The sequence below is a fragment of the Bison bison genome, unplaced genomic scaffold (assembly GCF_000754665.1).
Source record: "Bison bison bison isolate TAMUID 2011002044 unplaced genomic scaffold, Bison_UMD1.0 scf7180017864482, whole genome shotgun sequence".
In the NCBI taxonomy this organism is placed as follows: Eukaryota; Metazoa; Chordata; class Mammalia; order Artiodactyla; family Bovidae; genus Bison; species Bison bison.
The window spans coordinates 6,524,694-6,534,814 of NW_011495042.1; the positions used below are offsets into that span (position 1 = coordinate 6,524,694).

At 58.2% G+C, this 10,121-nt stretch overlaps 1 protein-coding gene across 1 annotated transcript in view; it reads left to right on the forward strand.

The window, feature by feature from the left end:
• The window catches only part of XPC (xeroderma pigmentosum, complementation group C), a 23,011-nt gene extending 14,212 nt beyond the window's left edge, over positions 1 to 8,799 (forward strand). The window contains exons 9-17 of the mRNA XM_010862523.1: positions 1,511 to 1,600; positions 2,384 to 3,262; positions 3,784 to 3,944; positions 5,058 to 5,139; positions 5,958 to 6,092; positions 6,175 to 6,344; positions 6,819 to 6,912; positions 7,225 to 7,314; positions 8,058 to 8,799. Of these exons, the coding sequence (XP_010860825.1) occupies positions 1,511 to 1,600; positions 2,384 to 3,262; positions 3,784 to 3,944; positions 5,058 to 5,139; positions 5,958 to 6,092; positions 6,175 to 6,344; positions 6,819 to 6,912; positions 7,225 to 7,314; positions 8,058 to 8,264 (1,908 nt within the window). The 3' untranslated portion in view covers positions 8,265 to 8,799. The remainder of the gene's footprint in view (positions 1 to 1,510; positions 1,601 to 2,383; positions 3,263 to 3,783; positions 3,945 to 5,057; positions 5,140 to 5,957; positions 6,093 to 6,174; positions 6,345 to 6,818; positions 6,913 to 7,224; positions 7,315 to 8,057) is intronic.
• The last annotated feature ends 1,322 nt before the right edge of the window (positions 8,800 to 10,121 follow it).

Here is a 10,121-nt window from a genome sequence, read left to right on the forward strand (position 1 = left end):
GTCTAAGCACTGGAGTCAGGACTGGGGCCATCCTGAGCGCTGAAAGCTGCCCCTCTCCCGTCTCCACTCGGCGTCCTGGGGTAAAGCACTTCGTTCGTGGTCAGGTGCCCTACAGTTGTGTACAGTATTCGAAAGTAGTGTCTAAAAGTCCCAAGGAGGGACTTCCCTGGTGGTCCAGTGGCTAAGACTTGCATGCTCCCAGTGAAGGGGGCTTGGGTTCGAACCCTGGTCTGGGAACTAGATCCCAGATGCCACAAGTAAGACCAGTGCAGCCATAATAAATAAACATTAAAAAAAAAAACAAAAAGGCATAATGTTGGCTGCAGAAGTCCTTCAAGGGGGTTTCCTCACCATCCACATCGGGCAGTGACCTGGCAGACGGCTGTGCGGCGAGGAGGTTCTGTCCAGGAGCCATGGCGAAGAGCTTCTGTGCACACAGGCTTTGTCACACGCTCACAATCCACTCAGGTAGAGCTCCGTCTCAGCGAAACACGTAGAAACGTGGTTTTATCCTCGTGGTTTTATCCTCGAAGATTCCTGTCAGTGCCTATGCTTGTGTCGGAGCCTCAGATTCTGTTCAGGGAAAGAGACAGACATTTTGTATCTTTAGAGACCATATGACCAGCATCATTACTTTCTCTTCTGATGTGGCTTGAAAACGTCTGAGTATCTGGCCAGGAATTGTGCTGTTTAACCACCAGCCAGAGGAGAACAGTGGTATTTCAGTATCATCCTCCCAGACTCTGTTCCTGTGTATCTCTGTACACCTTTTCTTCCTGAAGTTTTATTAAGCAAAAACAATAGTTGTTTTGTTCTGTTTTTTAAGAAAAAGAAGTGAGCAGTTCCGTTCACAGTGCTGTATAACCACTGCCTATTCCCAAATCCCGTCTGCTGCCCCGGAAGGGAGCCCCGTGCCCACCGCACAGCAACTCCATTCCCTGTCGGAAGGGGGCCCCGTGCCCACCGCACAGCCACTCCGTTCCCCGGCCTCCCAGCTCCCCGGTAGCTGGCAGCCGCCGGCCTGGGTCTGTCTCTGTGGATTCGTAGTTTGGATACTTCACATGTACAGTCAGGCTCATATCTGCCACCTCTGCGTTCACACACTCACTGACTGCCGATCAGACGTCTCCCTACAGGGGTTGAGCCCGCAGAGGCGGGACCTGAGGGTACAGAGGGCCGGCTGCTGTACCCTGCTGTGGGGCGGCATCACAGGCTCTGGAGCGCAAGCGGGTCCTGGGAGCCGTCCTTGCAGGTAGCCGAGGGACAGCTCCGTGCGACCTTCCATGTCCGGCTCCTTTGACTTGCAGTGTCTTCAGGGGTCACTCAACACACGGGATCACTCCAGTCCTTACTTCTCCCGAGGACAAGCATGTTGCTCTTTCTCATTGTAGATATCTCTGCTGCTTCTCCGGGCCCTGCACCTCCCTACCCGCGTCAGGGTTCACTCACCACACGGGATTTCTCCAGTCCTTCCTCCCAAGGACGAGCGTGTTGTTCTTTCTCATTGTAGATATTTCTGCTGCTTCTCCGGGCCCTGCATCTCCCTACCCGCCTCGTACTGTCTCTGCAGCCAGTTCCTCTGAAGTTATCAGCAGAGAAGGTGACGTTCCCGGGCCTTCCAGAGGAAAGGCTGGGTGGTCAGGGAGGAGTGAGAAATTACCTGAGACTTAAACAGACCTGCTCCTGAGACTGCTTTTAAAGGCTTCCTCCGAGTGGGCCTGGCTCAGGCGCTGTGCAGGGAAGCTGTGTGCAGGGCGGGCATCCAGCAGCCTGGGCTTTGCATGTGCAGAGGGGCCTGCGGGCCGGGCTACTTGGTGCTCTCGTTTCTGGTCTGTGGATGGTACAGTAAAGAGGTCCTCGTCCTCCTCAGTGGTGTGGGGTGAGGATGGGGAGCCTCTGAACTCTGCCGTCACCCAGGAAGGGGGGTGAACGCTGCTCCTTGGGGGTGCTGGCACTGTCTGAAATTTGGTCCAGAAGTCAAGTTTTAATAATTTCTGAATTCTTAATAATGCGATTTTCCTTGAAAAGTGCCTTATGTGTAAGATGGGTACTCCTGCTGAGGAAACTGAAACTCAGCGGTGACATGATTTATCCAAATCAGATAAAACTAAGATGCAGAAGTGGAATGTGAACCCAAGTTTGTCTGTTCCCACATCCTGTGCTCACTTTACAGTGAGAAGAATCAGACTGTGGGCTCCTTTCGGGTGCTGTAGAATTTAGTAAACGCTTTCTCACCCCCTCTGGAGGGCAGCCAGCCCGTCACTGAGCTGGGGACCTCTTGTGTACGCTGGCGCTCCAGCGGGACTTAGGCCTGTTAGATGGCAGAATCTTTATCGTATCATTAGCTAAAAATAAAAAGCAGAAATTTCCTGTTCTGTTTAAGGGAAAGAAACCTTGCAAGGAAAGATCCACAGAGGCGCCTGGGGGCTCCTCAGAAGCTGCCAGCCACGCTCCTGGAAAGCCCAGCGGAGGAAGCGGAGGAGAGCACGCGTCTTCTGGGGGCGCTGGTGGGGCCCGTGCCAGAGGGAAGGGGGGCAAGGCGGCCGCAGGCAGGAGGCCGCGGGGGGAGTCCCCGTCCAGCGGGGAGGACGCGGGCCAGGCTCGGGGGCAGAGGCGGGGGACCCAGAGGCGAGCGCAGGCCCGGAGGCGGCGGGTGGCCGCCAAGGTGTCCTACAAGGAGGAGAGCGGGAGTGATGCAGCCAGCAGTGGCTCTGACTTTGAGCCTTCCAGCGAGGACAGCTGCCTCCCGTCCGACGAGGATTCCGAGCCCGGCCTGCCGAGGCCGCGGAGGGCCCCCGCCCCTCAGAGGACGAAGGCGGGGTCCAAGAGCAGGTCCAAGTCCCAGCACGGAAGCCGCGGTCTGCGCCCTGGCTTCGTAGAAGCATCGGCGAGCGCTGCGGGCAGTAAGCCGAAGGGAGGCAAGAAGCCGTCGGGGGACGGCGGGAAGGCAGGCAGACAGGGAGCGGCCGGCGTGGACCAGTGGCTGGAGGTGTTCTTGGAGCGCGAGGAGAAGTGGGTGTGTGTGGACTGCGTGCACGGCGTGGTGGGCCAGCCCCTGACCTGCTACCAGTACGCCACCAAGCCCGTGACCTACGTCGTGGGCATCGATGGCGCCGGCTGCGTGCGCGACGTCACGCAGAGGTACGACCCCGCCTGGCTGACAGCGACCCGCAAGAGCCGCGTGGACGCTGCCTGGTGGGCGGAGACCCTGCGCCCCTACCGGAGCCCGCTGGTGGACAGGGAGCAGCGGGAGGATCAGGAGGTAAGGACCGGGCGTAGCGCCGGGCCCGCGCTGAGGGGTTCGGAGTGTTGCCTCAGTTAATGGTCAGAGCGGCTGGGTCGCTCTGATTAAATCAAGCTGGGGTAATTGCAGCCTTGATTTCACCAGCTGCACATTGAGGCTCTGAGAGAGGAGCGGACTTGGTATTGGAACCCAGGTTGCTCTGGCTCCAAAGCCTGTGTTCTTGCAGTCATTGCCCGGTTAGAAATGTGAAGCTTGATGTAAGTCAGGTAAGTCGTCCCAAGTAAAAGAGGAAGACACTCAGTGTAGCCCCCGCTCAGCGTGAGCCCGCGCACAGCACCCAGGACTCAGCTCCCAGGAGGAGTGCGGAGGGCTGAGGAGGTGCCTTGTCGGTTGCGGGGCGCGCCCAGAGCTCGCTCTTGCCTGGAGAATCCCATGGACAGAGGACCCTGTCGGGCTACATACAGTCTGTGGGGTCGCAGAGTCAGACAGGACTAAGCACGCATGTAGCACACTCGGCAGACTCTCTCTGGCCTTTGCAGTTTCAGGCGAAGCACCTGGACCAGCCTCTGCCCACCGTCATCGGCACGTATAAGAACCACCCTCTCTACGCTCTCAAGAGGCACCTCCTCAAGTATGAGGCCATTTACCCTGAGACGGCCGCTGTTCTCGGGTACTGCCGCGGGGAGGCCGTCTACTCCAGGTGCGGAGCCGCCCAGTGGGGCTCGCGGCCTTCCGAGGGCCGGGAGATGAGTTTGACTGCGCATGCGTGCCGTGTGCAGCGGCGGGGGTGGGACGTGGGGGAGTGTGTAACAGCTTAAAGCCTGAAAGTTAAAACCGCAGGGATTAAAAGATCGAGGGCAGGCCGATCTTATAGGAGGAAAAATAAGTAGGGCGGGTAAGGTTTATATGGGCAATTAAAAAAAAAAAAAAAAAACACAACCCCAAAACTGAAGTCAAACGAACACATAAAAGGAAGGAGTAAAGGGTTTATAGTGAAAATTAAAATCACTGGATATTTTAAAAGGTATAGAGTTTCAGCCTGGGAGGATGAGAAGTTTAGGCGACGATGGTGGTGATGGTTAGGTAACAGTGTCACTGAGCTACAGGCCTGAAGATGGTTCAGGTGGTAAATTGTATGTTACGTGTGTCTTTTCTGCAGTAAAGAGAAATTGCCAAAGAGGAAGGAGAAATAAACATGGAAAATGAGCGTAAAATACATGTAGTTATAACTGAACAAAGTTTTAATAACATGAGTAAAACAGAACAACCAGAAGAAGACATTTAAGAAATGGTAATAGGAAATAAGTGACTTTTTAAGAACATTGACCTACAAGACCAAAAAATAGAGGATGTTCTTGGTAAATGGGAAAAGAAAGGCAAAAAAGGAAACTTTGGGAAATGCACAGGAGTAGGTGATTCAAGTGCCCTGCCTGGGAGCTACCTCCTGCGGGTGAACCCTAAGGGGTTAGGGTCTGTGTGGGAGCTCCCTGTCCCCTGCCTGGTCAGGGGCCCCCGCCGCCACCTAGACACTTGTTCCTCTCTTTCTCTATCTGGGGTTGAGCAGCCGACTAAACCCTAAGGCAGGGGGGACACACCTGACCTGCACGGCTGGGGCTCTCTGCCCCCCAACCCAGCTGCCGGGACCTCCCCGTGGAAGGAGGTGCTGTGTGCGGCCGATGGGGTTGGGGTCTGAGTGGACACGTCCCCCACAAGATGGCAGGCCGTGGGCCTCCCCAGGGCCCTGGGCGAGGCAGCGGGGCGCTCGGTGCTTCGGTGGGTGTGAGCGGTCCTCTGTCTCCCGCCCGCTCCTCAGGGACTGTGTGCACACGCTGCACTCCAGGGACACGTGGCTGAAACAGGCGCGTGTGGTGCGGCTCGGAGAAGTGCCCTACAAGGTGAGAGCCGCGGGACGGGAGGCGGCCGCGCCCCGGGGCAGGGGAAGAGCGTGGGCACGCGGGAGAGCGGGGCGGGAAAGCAGCCCTCCGACCCCCGGCGTGTGCCTGAGGCCCTGGGGTCAGATCTGTGTCCCCTGCATGTTCAGAGAGGCCATAGCCCCGCTTAGTGTGGACACACCCACACCAGCTCTCTGCGGTCTCTGCTGAGCCTTGGAGTTGGCATCACACGTGAATTTTACAGACAGGAAAGCAGGAGCTGAGAAAGGGCAGCTTGTCCGAGGCCTGAGCTAGCGAGACAGCGGCCCCAGGGCCCTGCCCTGGCCTCAGTGCTACACCGGGTCGGTCGACTGCCCAGAGACGTGTGAATTCAGCACAGATCGCAAGGCTGGGATGGGACACGGGGCCCAGTTCAGCCAGCAGAGGACAGTGTGGGCAGTCGTGAGCCACGGGCGCTTCTGAGAGATCCCTGGGAGGAGCCCTTTGGGTTGTTGAGACCTGGGGAGCTGGGCCGGGTAGGGGGCCTCTGGTTTGTGGGAAGGGATTGAGGCACAGGAAGCGGGTCACGGCCCAAAGCAGGCCTGTCGCTCACCAGCCGTGGAAACATCTCGAGTCCACTGTCCCCTTCAGTGATGGACACAGGACACAGTTTAAGGCCGTGACGGGGGGTGAACTACTCACACCTAGATTGCTCACCTCTTAATACGGGGTGATGCTAATGACGCACCCACCTCTGGGCCTGCGGGAAAGGGTGTACTGAGCTCAGTACCCAGTGCGCTGGGAGCGCGTGGTGTGAGCGGTGGCTACTCCCTCTGGTGTAGATGGTGAAAGGCTACTCCAACCGGGCCCGGAGAGCCCGCCAGGCCGAGCCGCAGCTGCACGACTACAACGACCTGGGCCTGTTTGGCAGATGGCAGACCGAGGAGTACCAGCCGCCGGTGGCCGTGGACGGGAAGGTAAGGAGGGCCGTGTCCGCGGGGGCCGGGACCAGGCCGCCTCCCTCTGTGGCTGGCTGGACCTGGGCGCCTCCCTCCGCAGGTGCCCCGGAACGAGTTTGGGAACGTGTACCTGTTCCTGCCCAGCATGATGCCCGTGGGCTGCGTCCAGTTGAACCTGCCCAACCTGCACCGCGTGGCCCGGAAGCTGAACATCGACTGCGCGCAGGCCGTCACCGGCTTCGATTTCCACAAAGGCTACTGCCATCCCATGTGTGTGAGGGGCCTGCCACCGAGGCGGGGAGGCAGGGCGGCAGGCTGGCGTGGGGGCGAGGCCCCGGCTCTTACTTTCAGGGTTTTCCTCTGGATTTGCAGGATCAGCCTTGATCCTTGACCTTTTCACACTTTCCCTCTGGGGCTTCTGTCCAGAGGCTGCAAAGCCGGTGAAACCAGCACCCTGAGGTGCCAGGTTAAACACTGTTCTGAGGGCGCTCAGGGTGACCGAGCAGCATGATTCCTGGCTGGTGGCCTCGGCCTGTTCCCGCGGTGGAGGAGGAGAGGGGAGGGTCCATCGCCCCGCTTTCCGCCCGGGTGGTGTCTGCCAGCAGCCCTGGCCAGGACGGTGGGCCACTGGCCAGGAAGTCCTTCAGGGCCCAAGTGCTTAGGGCTGGCCGGCTGTCCCCACGGCGGGGAGCAGAGAGGCCAGAGCAGGCGCGGGCTCAAGGACCACGTGTGCTGACCCCGCAGAACTGACGGCTACGTGGTCTGCAAGGAGTATAGAGACGTGCTCCTGACCGCCTGGGAGAACGAGCAGGCGCTCATAGAGAAGAAGGAGAAGGAGGTGAGCGGGCGGCCGGGGGCACACAGGGCGGGGCTGCCCCCCGGGCCGCCTGCACCACGGCTGTGAGGAGCGGGGAGCCGGGCCTCGTGTGCTTTCCGCTTCCGACTGCCTCCTAAAGGGATCTGCTGTGGTCCAGGGCCCCCCCATTGTCCCCAAAACACCTCAGAACTGGTACCGGTTAAGGAGAGGGGTTTGGCTTTGGTGCCTCTCCTGTGTATTGCTTCATGAGGCATAGACCAAGCGGCTGTGTCCCCTGTATCTGTTCCTGAATGGCCGTGCTTAGCATCTCCCATTCTCTGTCCGCCTCTGCAGAAGAGGGAGAAGCGGGCTCTGGGGAACTGGAAGCTGCTGGTCAAAGGGCTGCTGATCCGGGAGCGGCTGAAGCTTCGCTACGGGGCCCAGGTCAGTGTGGTCCCCGGAGGCTGACGCGCCCGGGGGAGGGCCGCAGACCTGTGTCTCCTGGGCCGTGTCCTGTCCGTGTTGAGAAAGGTGTCCTGGAGTCAGGCCGTGGGCCCTGCCCCGTCTACACAGGGTGCCCGCCGTGGGCTGGACCCGGTGCTGAGCCCACTTGGGCGGACAGGTGTCTGCACCTCCTGGCCTCATACTGCCCCTGGGGCTGCGACCACCCCTCCAGGCCCGCCCGCCCCCAGTGCTCATTCAGGCCCTTCTGCAGCACTGTGGCCCCTAAGGGCTCCCGTGGGGGCACAGTCACACGGAGTGGTGCGTCAGTGCCGGGTCAGACGTGGAGACATGCTCTGGCAGCATCTGACCACCCCCCCGCCCCACCTGCATCTGCTCCCTCCTCAGATCCCTGATGCCCCCTCTCCCAGCTCTGTGTTCCCATGGGCTCCTTCCTCCTGCCCGAGCTTTCTGCCCCTGCCTCCCCGGACTCGAGGCCTCCAGGGCTGCTCCCTCGGAACATCCGACACTGACTGTTAGTGCTTTAAGTATTTGGGCACTTTTTTGGTTCAAAACCCAGGCAATCAGTGCAGCGCGCCACTGGCAGTCACCTGCTGGGTTGGCGCAGCTCCCTGCGGGCAGTCCCTTGGCCTTGGCCCCCGCATCCCAGGGCCATGCTCCTGGACGCGTGGGCTTCCTGACGCCACCGCTTCTCCTGTCTCCCCCGCCCTGGCCCGGCCCCCCAGAGTGAGGCGGCCGCTCCCCACACGGATGTGGGAGGCGGGCTCTCATCAGATGAGGAGGAGGGGACCAGCTCTCAAGCAGAAGCGGCCAGGATCCTAGCGGCCTCCTGGCCCCAAAACCGAGAGGCTGAGAAGCCAAAGTGCCCCAGGAAGACCAGGAGAGAGAAGAAGGAAGCGGCTGCCCACCTGTTCCCGTTTGAGAAGCTGTGACGCGACCAGTCACCTCCTTGGCGGCTCGGCTCTGCCCCAGACTCTGCTCCGGGGCAGAGTCCTCCTGCGTCCACACTCGAGCCGCTGCAGATGGCTCAGGCCCGGCCTCGGGGGGCCCCTTGCTCCTCAGGCAGCTCCCTGACGCTGTGTGCAGGCGGAGCGGGTCAGCGCAGGCCCCCTCAGGCGATACTGCTGCCTGCTTTGCCAGGAACACTTCAGGGCAGCAGAGGACTAGAACGAAGAGCCACAACAGGAAAAACAACGAGACTTGCACATTACTAAGAGGCTTCCCCGGTGGCACTGGTGGCAAAGAACCCGCCTGGCACTGCAGAGACGAGAGAGACACATGTTTGGTCCTCGGGTCAAGAAGATCCCCGGAGGAGGGCGTGACTTAAAAGTTAGGAAGAATGGATCAGTGTTTAACCAGATTTTATTCATTATTGGATCCAAATATAAAGCCCTGAACACTGTAGATGTTTAGGAGAAATAACTTTTGTAACATTTTGAGAAAAAAATAAAGCATTTATCTAAAAAGGCTTGGCTCTACATCTTTCAGATTTTGCATCAGCTAAGGACACCTGGGTGACAGTGCTGTGTACACAGGTCGGTTGTGTTCAGTCGCTCAGTCGTCGACTCTGTGACCCCACAGACTGCAGCACGCCAGGCTCCCCTGTCCTTCACTGTCTCCCGAAGCTTGTTCAAACTCTTGTCCATTGAGTCAGTGATGCCATCTAACCATCTCATCCTCCGTTGCCCCCTTCTTTTGACTTCAATCTTCCCCAGCATAAGGGTCTTATCCAGTGAGTTGGCTCTTCGCAGCAGGTGGCCAGAGTCTTGGAGCTTCAGCCTCAGTCCTTCTAATGAACAGTCAGGGTTGATTTCCTTTAGGGCTGACTGGCGTGGCTCACAGCTCCACAAGTCTGGTCCATGAAGCAGGTACACAGATCAGGACTACATTAAAGATCGGAGTTTGTTTTCCCGCAGGCTGAGAACGTAGCGTTACAGAGGAATATTTTTCTGTTTAGTTGAGGAGGTATTACTTAATCTTGATAGTAGCCATTAAAAATCAGAGTCTGTTTTATCCAAGGGAAACAAACAAAACCCTCTGGAGTGTGACTCATGTGGCAGGAACTGGCAGGAAGGCTCTTGTTGAGAAACACGGGGAGTTGCCGTGGAAACCACTAGCTGTGGCACTTTCTGAGTCAGAGCTTGGTCTCGCCCTCCTGCAGGTGAGCGCCCTGTTTTCTGGGAGTGGAGTCGAGCACTGCCCGCTTTCTGCAGGAATAACCTGTTCTTCAGGCAGACAGCAGGCAGCTCCTGGGGACACATTGTGGAAATGGAGCCTAACCTTGGGTTCTGAAAAGTTAGCACTCACCTGCCTCGAATCCTGTAATAAGGGGAAAAGACGTTCAAACTGCAGGATGGACGCTTGGCAACCGTCTGCTGCTTCAGAACGGGCTTGTGGGCTTCCTCTCGCTCCGTGCCCACCAGCACCCGTGGGGTAGACACACCCCCCACGTCACAGGGGAGGAGGCTGAGGCTCAGGTCACCGTCATGGCAGGTGCCACACAGCTCATCTGCCAAGGCGGGGGACGCCTTCTGCGCTGGGTCCCGCTCACTCCCTCCCACCTCCTAGAACCATCTACAGACGGGTGCCAGGAGCCACACTCGGTCCACACAGAACAAAGGTTTTCAAGTGCTACAAATATCGAGGTGCCGTTTAAAAAAATTTAAACCAAGTTTAACTACTAAAAGCAATATATAAGTTGCAAAAATTCCTAGGTTCTAAATAAACTCTATGGCTGAATTCTTATGATAGAAATTTCAGAAAGAATGCAAAAAGGGGAATATGGCAAG